At 54.9% G+C, this 16,706-nt stretch overlaps 6 protein-coding genes across 6 annotated transcripts; 3 read left to right on the top strand and 3 right to left on the bottom strand.

Annotated features, from left to right (window-relative positions):
* Positions 1–437: 437 nt before the first annotated feature.
* On the top strand, positions 438–2,900 carry PV08_08111 (uncharacterized protein; the record flags this gene model as incomplete). The annotated part of the gene is made up of 1 exon (XM_016382437.1): positions 438–2,900. The coding sequence occupies one exon, from the start codon at positions 438–440 to the stop codon at positions 2,898–2,900; it is 2,463 nt and encodes an 820-aa protein (XP_016233140.1).
* A 1,459-nt stretch (positions 2,901–4,359) lies between these two features.
* On the top strand, positions 4,360–5,833 carry PV08_08110 (uncharacterized protein; the record flags this gene model as incomplete). The annotated part of the gene is made up of 3 exons (XM_016382436.1): positions 4,360–4,368; positions 4,449–5,639; positions 5,687–5,833. 3 exons carry the CDS (start codon positions 4,360–4,362, stop codon positions 5,831–5,833), a joined length of 1,347 nt encoding a protein of 448 aa, XP_016233139.1.
* Positions 5,834–8,008: 2,175 nt separating this feature from the next.
* PV08_08109 (1-pyrroline-5-carboxylate dehydrogenase) lies at positions 8,009–9,819 on the bottom strand (the record flags this gene model as incomplete). Its single annotated transcript, XM_016382435.1, has 2 exons — positions 8,009–8,169; positions 8,319–9,819. The coding sequence occupies 2 exons, from the start codon at positions 9,817–9,819 to the stop codon at positions 8,009–8,011; spliced, it is 1,662 nt and encodes a 553-aa protein (XP_016233138.1).
* Positions 9,820–10,497: 678 nt separating this feature from the next.
* Positions 10,498–11,793, bottom strand: PV08_08108 (uncharacterized protein; the record flags this gene model as incomplete). The annotated part of the gene is made up of 1 exon (XM_016382434.1): positions 10,498–11,793. One exon carries the CDS (start codon positions 11,791–11,793, stop codon positions 10,498–10,500), a length of 1,296 nt encoding a protein of 431 aa, XP_016233137.1.
* Positions 11,794–12,634: 841 nt separating this feature from the next.
* PV08_08107 (uncharacterized protein) lies at positions 12,635–14,777 on the bottom strand (the record flags this gene model as incomplete). Its single annotated transcript, XM_016382433.1, has 2 exons — positions 12,635–12,699; positions 12,755–14,777. 2 exons carry the CDS (start codon positions 14,775–14,777, stop codon positions 12,635–12,637), a joined length of 2,088 nt encoding a protein of 695 aa, XP_016233136.1.
* A 1,277-nt stretch (positions 14,778–16,054) lies between these two features.
* On the top strand, positions 16,055–16,633 carry PV08_08106 (uncharacterized protein; the record flags this gene model as incomplete). The annotated part of the gene is made up of 1 exon (XM_016382432.1): positions 16,055–16,633. The coding sequence occupies one exon, from the start codon at positions 16,055–16,057 to the stop codon at positions 16,631–16,633; it is 579 nt and encodes a 192-aa protein (XP_016233135.1).
* Positions 16,634–16,706: the final 73 nt, after the last annotated feature.

The raw sequence follows: 16,706 nt of genomic DNA, 5'->3' as shown, positions 1-16,706 counted from the left end.
GAGTCATGATATGGTGGCTACAGTAGTCGTGTGGCCTCGTAAGATCTGCGGCGCTAATGTCCATCGACACAAGGCTGGTCAGGCACAACTGCTGGCCACAATTTTGCGGCACCTGAATCCTATCAAAAAAGGCAGACGAATTCAAGCCCATGCCTTGTTAGTCATTCCAATATCGACATTGGCAGAGTCAATGTACAGTGTGTTGAGTCACTGTTGCCTGTCATTTTGCTTTCTACAGTGACTGTGCGGGCGGCCATCTGCAGCTTCCCTGCCATGATATAATATTTTTGAGATTTGCTGCCACTGCCAGAGTCTCTTCACTATCGGGAATCTACCAACTTCCCGCCCCTACGCGCTCAGCAATATCTCAGCAAGACTGATCCGTCTTGATTGCTGTCCATAAACTCCTCATTACGGGAAACTAACCCGCATCCATCATGAGCCAAGACCCTCATGAAGTCGCCGAGCTGGTGAAGACCCTGGAGGCCAACAAAGGTAAAGGTCGGGGCGGCCACAAGGGCTTCTCGTGCAAGAAAACTACATTTTCCGTCGATGGCTCGCAGTATACCGTCGACTCATGGCGATTCAACGATTGGGACTACAAAAGAAACGACCTTCCGACCTACGCCCGCGGGCTCTTCACCACCAGAAGATCCGATGGCACCCCCGAAATCGCCATCCGAGGCTACGACAAATTTTTCAACGTCGATGAGGTCCCAAACACCCAATGGGTCAACATTGAGAATGACACCACTGGCCCGTACGAGTTGAGTGTCAAGGAGAATGGTTGCATCATCTTCATGTCTGGGCTCGAAGATGGCACCCTTCTTGTCTGTAGCAAGCACTCCACAGGTTCCAGGTCAGACGCTGCCCTGAGTCATGCGAAAGTAGGAGAGAAGTGGGTTCACAGGCATCTGGAAAGTGTGGGCAAATCTCCCAGAGATCTGGCTCTGGCTTTGAGGAAGATGAACGTGACCGCAGTCGCTGAATTGTGTGACGACGAATTCGAAGAGCATGTTCTTGAATATCCGCCAGAGGCTGCCGGCCTGTATCTACATGGCCTCAACCTCAACCTACCAGAATTTGCCACCTTGTCAGGTCCAGAAGTGCATGAATTTGCCGATGCATGGGGGTTCAAAAAAGCAGAGTACATCATCCTCCAGTCTCTTGATAAGGTCAAAGAGTTCCTGGCAAAGTGTGCCGAGACAGGTTCGTGGGAAGGAAGAGATACCGAAGGATTTGTGGTCAGATGCAAGCTGAAGAGCAAAGGGGCGACCTACGCTCCCGCCTGGTTCTTCAAGTACAAGTTCGAGGAGCCATACTTGATGTATCGACAATGGCGAGAATGCACCAAGTCCGTCATTGCAGGCAAACCTCCAAAGATCCGCAAGCACAAGAAAATCACAGAAGAATACCTCACATACGCCCGCCGGCGGTTGGCCCTGGACCCCTCGATCGGTAAACTTTACAACCAGAACCATGGTATCATCAAGATGCGGGAAGGGTTCCTCGCCGAGATAGGACAGAAAGGGTCAGATATCATTGCGCACGAGAGAGAGCAGGGAGCAGATGGCGGCGGCGATGGGCAGATCTCGCCTGTCGTTTTGGTTCCCATTGCAACTATCGGGTGTGGGAAGACGACTGTGGCGACCGCCCTGGTGCACTTGTTCGGATTTGGGCACGTCCAGAACGACAACATCGAAGGGAAAAGAGACAGATCCCAGCGCTTTGCGTACGCCGTGACCGACTCGATAGCAAGGCACCACCGAGTAGTCATTGCAGATCGAAACAACCACCAAAAAAGAGAGCGCGAACAGATTATCAACGACATCAGCAAGGTTCTTCCCGAAACACGATTTGTGGCCTTGCATTATGTTCATGAGCCCAAGAATCAGATGCTTGACAAGATTCGCAGAGTCACCCGAGAACGAGTGCTCGAGCGAGGAGACAATCATCAGACAATAAGAGCGGGCAGCAAGGGTCCAGATGAAATCATCTCCATCATGGAGGGATTTTTACACCGATTTCAAGGTTGCAATCCAGATTCGCCTCCGGACAACGATTTCGATGAGATTATCAACTTGGATGTTACGGCATCTTCACTTGAGAACCTGGAAACCGTCATTACTCACTTGTACAATGCTTTCCCAGGACTCCTGCCAGATGCGATGCCTGGAGACAAGGAAATGCGGGAAGCGATTGAATTTGCAATGCAACAACAAGTTGAGAAAAAACATGATCTGGACTTCAACAAATCAGGTCCTTCGAGCAGAGGACAGAAAAACACACCGCCCCCACAACAGCCAAAAATGTTCACTGCGGACCAGTTGGTGGCTAAGCTGGAATATTTTAGTGTGCCAGTGTCTGTGACTCAGATCAATTCGGTCTTGAGCAAGTTGTTTGATTCCGGCGACGCAGAGGAGGCACGCATGTATCGCATGCTAAAGCAGTCACGTCGTATCCAAGGGGAGTTTCATGTGACGCTGATTCATCGCGCGTCTGCCAGTCAACACGCCGACATGTGGCAGATGTACACCGAGACCTACAGAAACGCGATTGCCAACGTCGACCTTCGAGAGAAGGAGAGGCTGGCACCCAACCTTGGTAAGGCGCGGGTCAGGTTAGAAAGACTGGTGTGGGACGACCGTATCATGACCTTTGTTGTCCGCATTTTCCCTGCCGACGAAGGCAAGATGTGGCCAAGTGCCAACGCGATCGCGCATATCACGGTTGGAACGTCGGGGGCTGAGGTCAAGCCGGTCGAGAGTAATCAGCTGTTAAGCCGTTGGGAAGCAGGCGACTCAGCTGCTGGTGTGATCCATGACAGAGAGGTCCCCGGGGCCATTGTTCTTGAAGGCGCAGTCAAGCCGGTTTTTCAGCGAAATACATTTGGTAAATGAGACGGCAAAAGAGGCAGCGGTCAACATGCAAAGGAATGCAAATGCAAACTTCTGTACACTAGGGCAAGACGAAGATATGAGTACTGAACAGGCACGTAATCCAAGGACTCATTTGCTAGCCAGGGAACAATAGTAGGAGTCTCCTGTAACTCCTTCAGGCGGCAGACCAGTTTTCTGTTACGGCGTGGCAGATGGCATCAACTACAGAGTCCTGGGTAGATAAATGCAACACCACCTGAGAGAGCATTTTCATGTTTGGAGGTCGCTGGGTGGAAGCATTCGTGATTGGTGTTCGCGGGGTCGCCGTTGCCTGGTAACAAGCCACTAGCGTGCCAGGCGCGCCTTCCCTGTCTCCATCGGCAGCTCGTACTGTACTCGGTCGTACCGCCAAAGGAAGCGCATCGTGACAGTCCTCCTCACGCATCGTTTTCTTCGTCTCGCTGGTACTGGCATTGCTTTGTCTCTGTACTCTGTATCGTCTCTCTGGCCGGAGAGGCTGCGGCATAGTTTTCTTGATCATCACTTACCTCGACAACGCCCAGCGTGCGTAGACGGGCCATCAGCCACCCAGAACCGACGTTTTCGACAGGTCAGTGCGGGGCGGTCGAGAAGCCACAGCGAGCGAGACTGTGGACGGGCATTGCACGGATTACGGGCACATACTGTTGTACTGTACGAGTCCTTGCGTCCTGTTCAGCGTACAGTACGAGTACAATACTAACGACTAATAATGGGGCCTGCAGCGCGCTCTCGAGGCTCGACGTCGCCGCCCAAAAAAACGCCTGCCCCGGTTGCCAAGGAAAAACAACCAGCCCGGCAACTGGACTAACTTAGTTGGTGCTTGTGCTTGGGCTTGGGATTCACTCGTTCCAAGCGTCTCTCCTGCTACCATCTCAACCATCACAACCTCAGTGCAGTATCTGTTGTTCTGGCACTTCAGTACCTTTTCCTCCCCCCCAACACCGCCCTTCTCGAAGCCTGCATCCCTCCTTGCTTCTGCGTCTTGGAGCTTTGTTCGCCTCTCGTGCAGCTGCATCCGCCTTCGACGTGTTCTCTGGGACGCATTTCGGACCTTTGCACCGCTCTGGGCCTGGACGCGCTACAACAACATCTCGTGTTTACCGCACACCTCACCACTCTTCACCACGATCGAGAGCGCAGCGAGATCCTCCCGGATCCACGGCCTCCCTGTTCGACAATCAACTTGACATACACGCAATCTCTTGAGGTTCAAATCTCCAACACTCGCGTCTCAGAGAAGCTCGTGCGTCATTCCCCAATCAGATTGAATTCTTTGCTGCACGTCTCGATCAATGCTAACTGCGAACCACCACTCAGGTCCCGAGCTCCACGACTTCCACTTCACCTTCTTCTCTTACCACCAGTCCACAACACTTCTCGTCCTCTACCTCTCCATTGTACCTGTCTGGAACCGCCATAACGGCGTCGTCTACTCAAGATGCCTGTCGTGAGTTTCCCTCCTCTTTCTCCGCTGATATGCACGCCTTTTTACGCGTCTCGTGAACACGCACTGACACCTGCTTGCAGTCTCGCACTCGACAGGGTGTAGTTAACAATGAAAACGACGAGAACAACGCTGTTCATTCCACAAGATTAACGCGTGCCAAAGCTGCAGGCCTCTCCAATCCCGACACGACCTCCCTGGCCAAGAAAGCTACCGTGATGAAGAAGACCACAACTGCCACCAATGGCACCCAGAGACGACGTGCCTTGGGCGATGTGACCAACGCTGCCAAGGGTGTCGAGGTGGTCCAAGAAGGGAAGAAAGCAGCTGCAGGAAAATCTGGACTCCCTTCAAAGGTTGCCCAACCCGCCACCGGGGGGGTGCAGAAATTGTCACGTACCAACTCGTCGAGAGCTGCTCTGGGTGTCAAAGACAACAATGCCAAACCAAAGGCTGGCTCGGATTCCAAAAAGCCCGGCAGTGGCTCAGGTGTAATGGGTGCTAAGAGACGGACACAAACCTCAACCTCAACCATCCCCTCATCCAAAGACGCCACCCCGGATGTTGAAGAGCCGCCGCGAAAGAAGTCTTGCCTGGAGGAACCAGTTGAAGACGCTCAGCAGAGTGAAGAAAGCTATGACATCGTTGCCGACTTAGACGCAGAAGACCTTGACGACCCCTCGATGTGTGCTGAATATGTTCGCGAAATCTTCAACTACTATCGCAGCCTTGAGGACATTACCCAACCTAACCCGCACTACATGGATCATCAGGATGATCTCGAGTGGAAGATGAGAGGTATCCTCGTCGATTGGCTCATCGAGGTGCACACTCGCTTCAGGTTGTTGCCCGAGACCCTCTTTCTGGCTGTCAATATCGTCGATAGGTTTTTGTCGCAGAAGGTCGTTCCCCTCGACAAGCTCCAACTGGTGGGCATTACGGCCATGTTTATCGCATCCAAGTACGAGGAAGTGCTCTCGCCACATGTCGGCAACTTTGTCCACGTCGCCGATGATGGCTTCACTGTCGAGGAAGTGCTCAGTGCTGAACGGTACACGCTGTCGACGCTGAAGTACGACCTCAGCTATCCCAACCCGATGAACTTCCTGCGCCGAATTTCGAAGGCAGACAACTACGACATCCAGGCTCGTACTCTGGGCAAATACTTCATGGAGATCAGCCTCGTCGATCATCGGTTCTTGGAGTACAAACAGAGTCATGTCGCAGCGGCGGCTATGTACCTGGCTCGCATGATCTTGGAACGCGGTGGATGGGTATGTCTTTACCTTCCCCTGGTCTGACAGTACGCTAATCTCGCTAGGACGCTACCCTCACCAAGTTCGCCGGCTATTCTGAGGATGAGATCCTGCCCGTTTTTGACCTCATGGTTGAATACCTCCAGGCCCCAGTGGCTCATGAAGCACTGTTCAAGAAATACGCAAGCAAAAAGTTCCTCAAGGGCAAGTAACCCTCTTGAGATGCAATTGACCTCGACACTGACCGTCGCTAGCTTCGATCATGTCCCGGAAGTGGGCCAAGGACTATGGTGCGAGCCGTCTGAATGGCGGTGTCACAATTACAAAGGTTGCCTCTTAAGGTTGACTTCGACAGTCCGGCGTGAGAACATGACAACCCAATCGACTGGGGACCCTTGTTACCCTCTTCAGGACCATTTCTGACATGTACGACTACACCAACCTTTTCACAAAAGGTCATGTTTCATGTCTGCACCGCACCATTCTTTTCTTCTCACGATTAAAATGATATCCCACATAGAATTGCGTCAGCATCATTAGCACCGTATCAATATTGCTGCCATCGAAACCAGCGACACAGCGTGGCACATTTTGACATCAGTTCACCACTTGCGACGGCTCCGAACACCAGCTCAAGCACTGCACACAGGCCTGCATCTTCCCCATCGTTAAGCACATTGCGCCTGGGTTCTTGTTTTTAGCACATACTGCAGCGGCGTTTGGAAAACTGGGAAGGGCTGTGGCTCATTCGTTATTGCATGCACATGAATGTTTTTATGGTTACGGCGAAAGACGGCGTCGTCAACACGACGGGGAATGCAGGAATTTGTCTGAATAAATGGCATTTTTTGTTTCTGTTTGACTCGGAACTGAAGCTTGAAGGAAAAGATGCTCAACGGCGGAGAAAGAAAAGCTGCTGATGCGCAAACGGAGGGAAACCTGGCATATGCTGAAAATGGACGGAAGCAAGTTTGAAGATTGAGCTCGTTGGATTCAGAGCAATGGTATCAGTCTTTGTTGCACATGGTCACCATGCATGAGTTTGAGTTTTTATTCTGCCGCTCAACAAGCTTTCTTCTTGTGTGAATTGACTCTCTCGAGTTTTCGGGTTTTCTTCCCTGCCGTTGTAGGAGTACTTGGCTAGGTACTTGATTGACAGCGAGCGAAGCTTTCTTTTTTTTCCCGGGGCAGGGAATATTGTGTTTTTCTGTCCGCCGGTGGACAAGGTTGTCTGACCGACCGTGTCTATCTATATATCTCTGTGTGGTCTACAAGGGTCCATACCGCGCTGTCTATACGTACCCAGGTACCTGACCACTTTCGTCTCCCGTGCCCCCTGTTTTTTTGCCTTTTTTTTTTTTCTTTGGTCCCGGAGTCTCTCACAACTGTCTTCCCTTTCTCTCCGCGGCGGTCCTGCCGTCCCGTCCCGGTCCCCGACGGGGGGTTCCGTCTGTCTGGGGTTTCCTTGACACCCAAACAGTCTGTACACAGTACATACATACATACCTGTCTGACCTGGGTATCCATCCATCCATCCTCTTCCCCCCCCCTCCCCCCCTTCGGGCCCCCCAACCCAATCCGCACGTCGTCATGAATTGATTGGACCGTCGATGCCTGCATGCCTGCCTGTCTGAGCCGCCGCCGTCCTTGCTTGCACAAGAGGTCTTCTTCTTTCTCGACCGACCGTCCTTCCAAGATACCTGCTTACGTTTTCGTTGTTGTTGGGGGGGGGGGAAGGGAAGTGTGACTACGGAAGACAGTCAAGGTAGGTAATTTATTTATTTTTCATATTGGTAGATGATACTCATGTTAACATGGTGCGGAGGAGAGCCTAGGTCACTTGATCAATCCAATAAAATGAAGAAAAGAACGCCTTTTCGTTGTTGCTACTGCTGTCGTCGTGAGTGAGTGATGCTCTTTTGAAAAAAAAAGAAAAAAACAAAAACAAAAGAAATCAACCGCGCAGTCCACCCAACCAACGCAATGCTTTTTTTGATTCATTACACACCCACGCACCCCCTTTTTCAATATCATTTCGCAACAGCTAGCTCGCCCCTGACTGGATTCTTTGTTTCTCAAATGATCCCCTTCGTGGGAAGGTAACCTCACCTGCGCTCGCACCGCTCAAAGTTCAATCGTTATGTCGGATCAGTTGATCCCCTCTGGAGAGCGTGATGACCAAGTTCAAAGAGATTATGAAACCCAGACACACCGTCGCAATCACCCGTCATCGCCGTTACCATCATCATTGTCGTCATTATCAACTCGTCTTCATGACGGACCTGGTATGTTCATGTAGTGGTGGTAGTAATAACTAGACGTCGTCGTCGTTGGACGGACGGAAGGAGAAGTTCGGTAGAGTTCCACTGGGCCGGTCTAGGATCAATCTAGACGTCGTTGGATGGGTACTCGACTTGGGAAATAGGTAGCGTCTCCTCCTTGATCGATCTCATACTGACGAACCGGGACAGGATCGCTGCAGAGCCGGCTTTGTCGTTTGTTCCTGATGCTCTGGCTCCTCCAAAGGGTTGTTGACCTACTACGGCACCTGTTTTGGAAGTGACGTTGGAGTTATTATCAACAAGGTACACGCAACAAATTCTCGGGGCGCGTCTGAAAGAAAGGGGAAAGAAGGGGAAAAACAATCTTGAGCTCGAACTCGAACCCGAACTTGGGAACCGCGACTCAAAAACTCACCTGTACACTTGCAGTTGATATAGTAATTCCCCGCCGCGTTCCGTAGAGCGTCCTCGGCGTACCGTACCGCGGCGCGGTCCTGAGCAAACACGGCACCGGTGAGACCATATTCCGACGTGCTGTCGATCAGCTTGCAGACGTCCTCGAATGCAGCGGGCTTGGAGTCGTCGTAGACGTGGCACGTCAGGATCGGGCCGAAGAACTCGGTGGTGAAGTTCTTGTGGGAGGGGTCCTTGGCGACGTAGATGGTCGGCTGCACAAAGTATCCGCGCGAGTTGTCGTAGTGGCCGCCGGCGATCAGCTCGAGGCCCGAGTCGGGTTTCGCGGCGTCGTCGATCACGGCCGACAGCTTCTTGAAGCTCGCGTCGTGGATGACGGGGCCGATGAAGTGGCCAAAGTTCTCGTCTGGCGCGCCGACCTTGAGCGACTCGGTCGCCGTGACCAGCTTGGCCTTGAACCCGGCCTCCCACAGCGACGCCGGCACGTACAGCCTCGAGCACGCGCTGCACTTCTGGCCCTGGTACTCGAAGGCGCCGCGCACGGTCTGGGCCACGGCGTTGTCGACGTCGGCGGTTGGGTGCACGAGGTGGAAGTTCTTGCCGCCCGTCTCCCCGACGATCCGGGGGTATCCCTTGTACCGACCTGCGGCGATGCCCTCGCCGATCTGGCCGTAGAGCTTGCGGAACACGGCTGTCGACCCCGTGTAGTGCAGGGCGGCAAACTCCTTGTGCGCCAGTACCACCTTCGTCACCTCCTCGGCGTCGCCGGGCACGAACTGGACGACCCCCGCGGGCAGTCCGGCCTCGGTCAGGATCTGGTGGATGAGGTAGTTGGACGCGATCGCCGACGGGCTCGGCTTCCACACCACCACGTTGCCCATCAACGCGGGGGCTCCCGCCAGGTTGCCGCCGATGGCCGTGAAGTTGAAGGGGGAGATGGCGTACACGAACCCTTCGAGGGGGCGGTACTCGACCCTGTTCCACACGCCTGGAGAGTTGTAGGGGGGCTGCTGTGCGTACAGCTCCTCGGCGTACCGCACGTTGAACCGCAGAAAGTCAGCCAGCTCGGCCGCCGCGTCGATCTCGGCCTGCCATGCGTTCTTGCCCTGTCCCAGCATCGTCGCCGCCATGATCTCGTACCTGTACTTTGTGCTGATCAGGTCCGCCGCCTTGAGGAAGATGGCCGCTCGGTCGGCGAACGGGAGCGATTCCCACGCCGGCTTCGCGGCCAGTGCTCCGTCGATGGCCTTTTGCACCTCCGCCGCCGACGCGTTCGAGTAGCTGGCGACCGACGTCGCGTGTGAAGACGGGCTGTGCTGGGCGAGTACCGACGACGTCTTGATCGCTTCGCCGGAGACCACGAGCGGCACTTCGAGCGGCATCTTGGACTTGAACGTTTCCAGGGCGGACACCAGCCCTGCTCGCTCCGGCGAGCCTTTGGCGTAGTGTTTGTTCGGTTCGTTGGAGATGGTGGGCAGTTTGAACGCGGCGAGCGTGGACATGGTGACGGGGGAGGAGTGGAATCCGCGGTGGGTGAATCGTGTCGTCGAAGAAGAAGCAGCACCTGTCCCTGTACCGCCACGCTGTGAAAGTCGCCAGAGGTTGCGACGACAAGATCCGGGGACGGCCATGGTTGATCGACCAGAGAGCGATTCGAAAAAGAACTAAAACACCCTGCGCTTCGCTTCTGCCTTGTGCAAGGAATGAACTCGAGGACCACCACGACGACCACGACGCCCAGTAATACTGTATGTACGAGCAATTGGTTGCGCAGGCTGCATGTGATAAAGCCGCAGGTATGGGGTATTTAAAGGGTGTTAAAAGGGCCAGTGACAACATTGTCTGGTTATTCTCGGTTGTTGTCGGCGCGAGGGTCGGAATGGAGAAGCCCGCTTAACCGTACACAAGCGACAAGAAACTCTGGAGTCTGGACTGATGAGAGAGATCGAGTGATAACACTGCCTAGATTGTACCATATTTCCACAGAATCCATCCCTCAGATCCATCAACAGACGAGACGAGCCACAATGACAAGAGAAAAAAAGTGGTACTGTGTGTGCATATGCCACAGGGCGGAGTCGAGTTTGTTCTCTCTCTCACACTCCCTCTCACACTCTCCATCTCTCGTAACTGTACCAGTGCAGGCCCCAAAAACAAACAACAAAAAAAAGAAGAAAATTTCATTTCATTGAAAACGGACACCCTCCTGTCCTCTCGCGCTTCAATCTCTCCCTCGTCATCTCCATTTCCTTCTCGCCCTTTCCGTTTGCAAACGCCAGGGGGCCGACGGTCCTCACCTCAAAGCCTTCAGGGTACATGCCCTTGTCTCCCGGTCTCGGGACGCCGACGAGCATATTCACCAGGGCACCTGGGCCCCATCGATTCCACAGGGTCGGCTTGACGTACGTCGGCGTGGTGTCCCACCTCAGAATGTAGCGGCGGCCCTTCGCGTCGGGCGTCTTGGTCGCGAAGGGGTTGGTCAGGAACTTTGGTCTCGGGAGGGCCAGGTATCGCAGGAAGAAGCGCCTCGCGGCCATGAAGCCGTTCAGAAACCTCGCGTAGCCGGGCGGGGCCTCGTCGAACATGATGGCCTCCCTCAGTCTGTCGTCCAGAGGTGCACTGACCATCTTGGTCAGCGTGGCCTTCATGAAGGGCGGGAAGGCGTTGATCAGGAGGTTCCTCGTCTGCACCGCCACGTCGTAGTTGTCCCTGTGAGGCACCATGTGCCTCTCCTCGTACGCCTTAGCCCACCCGTCCAGCTCGCGGTAGAAGTGCAGGCCGTCCTTCCAACCCGTCGAGCACGACGGCAGCGGCTCGAACGAGATGGCCATGCCGTCGCCCATGGCCTTGTGGAGCACGCCCATGGCGCACACCTCGAGGTCGGTGAACCGCCGCCACTCGTACCGGCCCACCCACTCGACCGGCTGGTTCAGGAACAGCGACAGCGTGTACAGCATGTCGTCGTTGCTGATCTTGCCTTGCCTGATGTAGTGGCCGTGCAGGTAGTTGAGCCGGGCGTAGGCCTCGCGGCACCGCTCGCTGTCCGGGTCGGCGCCGTACATGTCGGTCAGGAGCACCCCCGTGTCGGCGTACCGCTTGCCGACGTTCTGGCCCGTCGACAGCTGCGTCGTCTTGGCGAGGAGTTTGCTGATGGTCGGGATGCCGTACGTCCGGAACAGCGCGAACTGCATCCCCTTTTCGTACAGCGCCGGGAACTCCAGGTCGCTGAGGACATCGACGATGTCGTGCGCCTCCTGCACCGTCATCCCTTCAAAGGACGGATGTTCGCGCGTTCCGTACTTGTACTTGGCCTGGAGCGCCCTGATCCGCCGGAAACGGAGGAACGAGCACAGAAAAGGGTACGCCACGAGCGCAGGCACAAGGTACCGGGACCACAGCCATGACAGGGATGAAATCTGCTGCAGTGAAGCCGCCGAGACTTTCGCGTAAGCCTGCGTGGTGAGATTGGAAGCCATGGCCGCTTCGTTGTGATTTGGGTGAGCTTTGTTCTCAAAGCGTCTTGAAGACTGGTTATGGGATGGTGTCGTTTCTTTAAGAGATTTATATCTGTATGTATATATGCATGTGGGTAGGCAGATATCAGGACGATAGGAGCCGCAATAGGACGAAGTAGATGAACGAGAGATACGAGGGTACGAGTGGTGATTATAAGAAGTCAAGGGGTCAGACGAGGGGGATGCGCTACAATGCTAACCAGGTACAGTAATAAGTAGTAAGCCGCATCAAGATACGGAGCCCGAGTGCCTTGTGGGGGCCTTAAAAATACGGGCCTACGATAGTTGGCCTGCGGGGGGGGGGGGACCCGCCCAGCCCAGTCCAGTCTTTGGGGGCTCGACCTCGACATGCCGACCCGGCGACGACGTCTATGCTTACTCGACGTCTGGAAGGACATGCGCCATACACCCTCACCAACTCGTATTCTGTCAAGCTCCCTGTGCTCTTATCTGATGCTGACCGAAAGGAGCAATTCTTGATGCGCTCCTTGTACCTGCCACTGCCCCGAAGCAGCTCCGACCATTGTACTGTGTCACGCTGGACAACAAGCCCCCGAATGTCTCCGTCTTCCCGTATATGCGCTCGATCCATGTGGCAGCTTGCTGGTCCCCAGACTCATCTGACATCTTTCGTGTCTATCCAAAGGCACAGAATCAGTCTTAAGCACAGCACGGTCTGTATCCAGGCGCAAGGCCCCCCGATCTGGTCCACCTGACCACCTATATCTTTCCCATTATCGCTTCTTCCAAAATATTTCAAATATTCCAGTGACAAGGCGCCGTAAAATGACTTGGTCTCTGTCTATTCCATAGTCGCGGTTCCTTTGGCTATCGAAATCACTCGTGCTGCAGCCTCCTCGAAAGAATCTGTCATCATGGTCAGCAGGGGGGTTACAACTACACCTGATATATTCCAACTTACCAAAAGCATCCAGCTTTAGCCCGCTTTCCTGGATGAGTTTCTGTCCTTCAGCCTCCCTTGTTCCCCGGATGCGCACAACTACCGGGACCTTGAGGTCCAGATCCTTGAACGCCATTAGAATACCATTTGCTATCATGTCTCCAAGAGTCAATCCACCAAAGATGTTGACAAAGATGACTTTGACCCTTGGATCAGACGACACGATTCTGAACCCGGCCTTGATGGTTTCAGACGTTGCTTTACCTCCCGTGTCCATAAAATTCGCAGGAGATCCACCTCGCGCCACCAGCGCATCAACGGTATTCATGGCGAGTCCAGCGCCATTGACAATGGTCCCGATCGAACCCTCCCCTTCGAGTTTGACGTAGATCATCCCATCTTTCTCCGCCTCAACTTCTTCCTTCACCTCGCTATCAGTGTCTCGCAGGGCGTGGACGTCTGCTTGTCGCTTGGAGCTACGGAATGCGGCGTCGTCAAAGCCAAACTTGGCACCTTGCACCTGTAGCTCTCCTTGATTGCCCACGGCAAACTTGGTCTGTAGTACGAAGGCTTCTTTAGACATGTACAGATCGACCAACTCGCGGATCAGCTTGGCCAGTCCTTCCTTTCCGTTGCTTGGGATGGCCAAGTGCGACGCGATGTCCTCGAGCGTCGCCTCGGACGTCGCCTCACCGGTGCCGTAGCCAAACGGGAATCTCTTGGATTGCTCAAATGCTCGATGGGGGTCTGTCGTAGGCGATGCAATTATGCAAGGCTGTCGTGCTTCGCGATCTATGGAGATGGCAAGGAACTTCTCGCCATTTGCTGCAGGAGTGTCCACGACCTTGATGCCTCTCTCCCTGAGCATGTCAAATGCTTGTCCTTTCTTGATGTACAGAGTGCGCCGCTGTTCGCCGACGGGTTTCTTCAATGCTTGCGTTGCAGGTCGACGGCGGATCGTGTGATAGCCTCTCCGCTGTTGTGATGAGCCTATGCCTGAGGCCGTTGATGTCCTTGCACGCTCTGCTAATAGTCGCTTCATGCCCTCTCCTAGTTTCTCCGGGTGGTCGACAACAGTAACTCCTACATCCTGCAAAATCTTGATCTTCTGGGCGGCACTGGCCTCCCCGGGAGCAGCCCATGCACCGGCATGACCCATTATGCGACCTGCGGGGGCTTGAACGCCACCAATAACAGACATGAACGGCTTCGGGTTGGCAGTCTTTCTGTTATACTCTTTGATCCATTCAGCCGCTCGCAGTTCTGCACTTCCGCCGACTTCACCGATCATGATGATACCTTCGGTCTTCTCGTCCTCGGCCAAGATCTTGAACGCTTCGACAAAATTCGTCCCAGCGAGCACGTCGCCGCCCATGCTGATTCCGTACGTCTGTCCAAGACCAGCACGAGTCGTGGAGGCGACTGCCTCGTAGCTGAGGGTGCCTGATTTGGCCACGATGCCGATGTTGCCTTCCTTGAAGAACGGCAAGGGCTGAAAACCCAGACGGCATCGTCCATGGGTGTTGATGATCCCCGGGCAGTTGGCGCCCACCAACCGTGTCTTGGATTGAGTCCGGAGCATCTGGTGTATCCTCATGATGTCGTGAATGGGAATGTGCTCGGCAACAGCGACAATGAGCGGGATCTCGTTCTCAATGGCCTCTTCCATGGCCGCCACGGTACCATTTCCCGGCACGTAGATAGCACTGGCGTCAGGCTTGAGCTTCTCCACGGCTGCTCTGACACTCGGCAAGACGGGTAGACCCAGGTGCTCGCCCTCGAAACCGGGCTTTACGCCGCCTACGACGTTTGTGCCATAGTCTATCGACTCCTGGGCGTTCATCGTCGCCTGGCGCCCGGTAAAACCCTGGTAGAGCACACGCGTGTGCTTGCCAATCTTGAGGTTCTCGATCGTATCCTCGTACGACAGATGCCGAGCCGAACTCGAGAAAGGTGCTACATTCCCGCTGGTGCCGTACTTGGACAGTGCCTGGTAGGGCGCTATCCGCGATCGAAAGGCCCTGGGCAGTATGAACCTTGTCATTGCTCTAGTGTAGTAAACATGCGAATTAGGTGTATGCGACAAACGCAAAGAAGACTATTCTGACGAACAAGATGCAGACACAGTGTGGAGAGGAGATTCAGATTCCGAGACGGAAAGCACACATCAAACAAGGGGCGTCGAGAAGGAGGGGGAATGAATATATATGTGTATATAAGCGTGAGTTGGAGGCATCTTCCCCTAGAAAAGGTCGAAAACCACCATGTGCTGTCCCGAGGTCGGCGAGGAGACGAGGATGAGGAGAGGCTCATCTCGAAGAGCCTCGAGTCAATTTCCGAGACGCTACTGTCCTTTCGAGAATGTCGTCGCCGACTGCGAGATCGGAGGCGCACCACGCAGTGCTCCTCGGGCGTTGTGGAGATGGATAGGGAGGACACGGAGGACACGGAGGGCAGGCCCGATTTCAGGCTCGCCGGTCAAGGAGAAGGACGTTGCTCATTTATCCCCCATTGTTGCGTAAGCCAGGACGAGGGAATCAAGCCTCGGTATGAATGAAATGTCACACTTTCACACTCGCTGGCGCGTGTGTCTCCAATTGCGGGGGGTTCAGTCTGGTGGGTTTCACCATGTCTGCGCGAGTCTCAGGCGCCACAAGCAGCCTGTCTCGCCCGTCAACGCCCTGTAACCCTCGGGCCCTGGGAGCCCCGCGAGCTTACGCGTGAAGCCCGGAGCTGCCTAACAAGACCGCCCAATGAAGGAGCCAAGCGGCCTACAGCACTGCCAACAGTGCCTAAAGCAACACGAGTACTGTACTTCCTAATGGTAGGGAAGAATGCTCCGCCGTCGTACGAGCACGATGGCTTTCACAGTGACGGCACCGTGCCCCAGAATCTCTTTGGCTAGCTCGTCAAGTCTTCCATTCCCCCATCTGAATCTCCGCTTAATTTTGCCCTGCGTTCCCGGCGTCGATGGTGACGGTGATGAACTCGTCCCTGATTGTCGCGTGCTGAGTGGGCAACCGGGGCCGGTGGTACCACCTCTTCGAGACATCCGGACTCGATTTGGTGATCGATACAACGCTTGTGTTCAAACCCCATGACATCGATCCTGGGCTGATCCCCAGTGCTTCAGCTCCAGCTCCAGTGACAAAACGAAATCCCCCCCGGCCCTTTTTTCATCCTTGATGTGCATAGCACAACCCCGTTGTCCCTGCTGGTCTGTCCTAGAGAAGCACAGTTTCGTTGACTTCGAAAGGCCCCCCACCTCGACGACAAGTCTGTTCCCGGTAACCAGCCCTGTGAACTGGCCTCGCTGCGGGAATGGAGTCCAAACTAGCCAATCTTCACATTGACCTACCTCCGACGTCGAAGCTGACGAAGAAAAAAGTCCAGAAAGAGGAAGTCGTGGACTCGTGGGAGGAGGAGGACGACGACGGCGGCGACGATCTCAGCTCGCCAGACGACGGTGTTGCAACGCCGGTCGACGGCGCAGAGCCCGCGCTGAAATCCCCAGCGGCAAGAGATCCAGCCTTGAAACCGCCGCCGCCGACGCCCATCTCCCCGCCGCCCGGGGCCAGCGGCCAATACATGAACTGGCAACCTGCCCAGGTGCTGGGTGGGGGTCGTCCGAGGCCGTACAGCCCGGCCTCGCCCTCGACCCCGACCGGCTCAGACCGAGAAAGGGAGCAGCAGCGCAGGCCCGAGAAGACCACCGCGGCGGCCAGTCGGATGATCGCGGCTGGCCTGGGCATGAAGGTCCCCAAAAAGACGGACGAGCAACGACAGTACGACCGAGCGATCAGGGAACAGGAGGCTCGGCGCAAGAACAGGGAGAAGGAGGAAAGAGAACGAGAAAGGGAGGCGGACGAAAAGTTGAAGGCCGCAATGTGGAACGACTGATCGCGGTACAACTGTCCGCTGTACTGTACCTGGCCTTGAGATTTCCTGGACTTTGTGTCACCAGCATCGTCGG

Source organism: Exophiala spinifera (assembly GCF_000836115.1).
Source record: "Exophiala spinifera strain CBS 89968 unplaced genomic scaffold supercont1.6, whole genome shotgun sequence".
NCBI classification, from domain to species: Eukaryota; Fungi; Ascomycota; class Eurotiomycetes; order Chaetothyriales; family Herpotrichiellaceae; genus Exophiala; species Exophiala spinifera.
The sequence above is the reverse complement of the archived record's forward strand: the minus strand, read 5'-3'. Positions and strand labels throughout refer to the sequence as shown.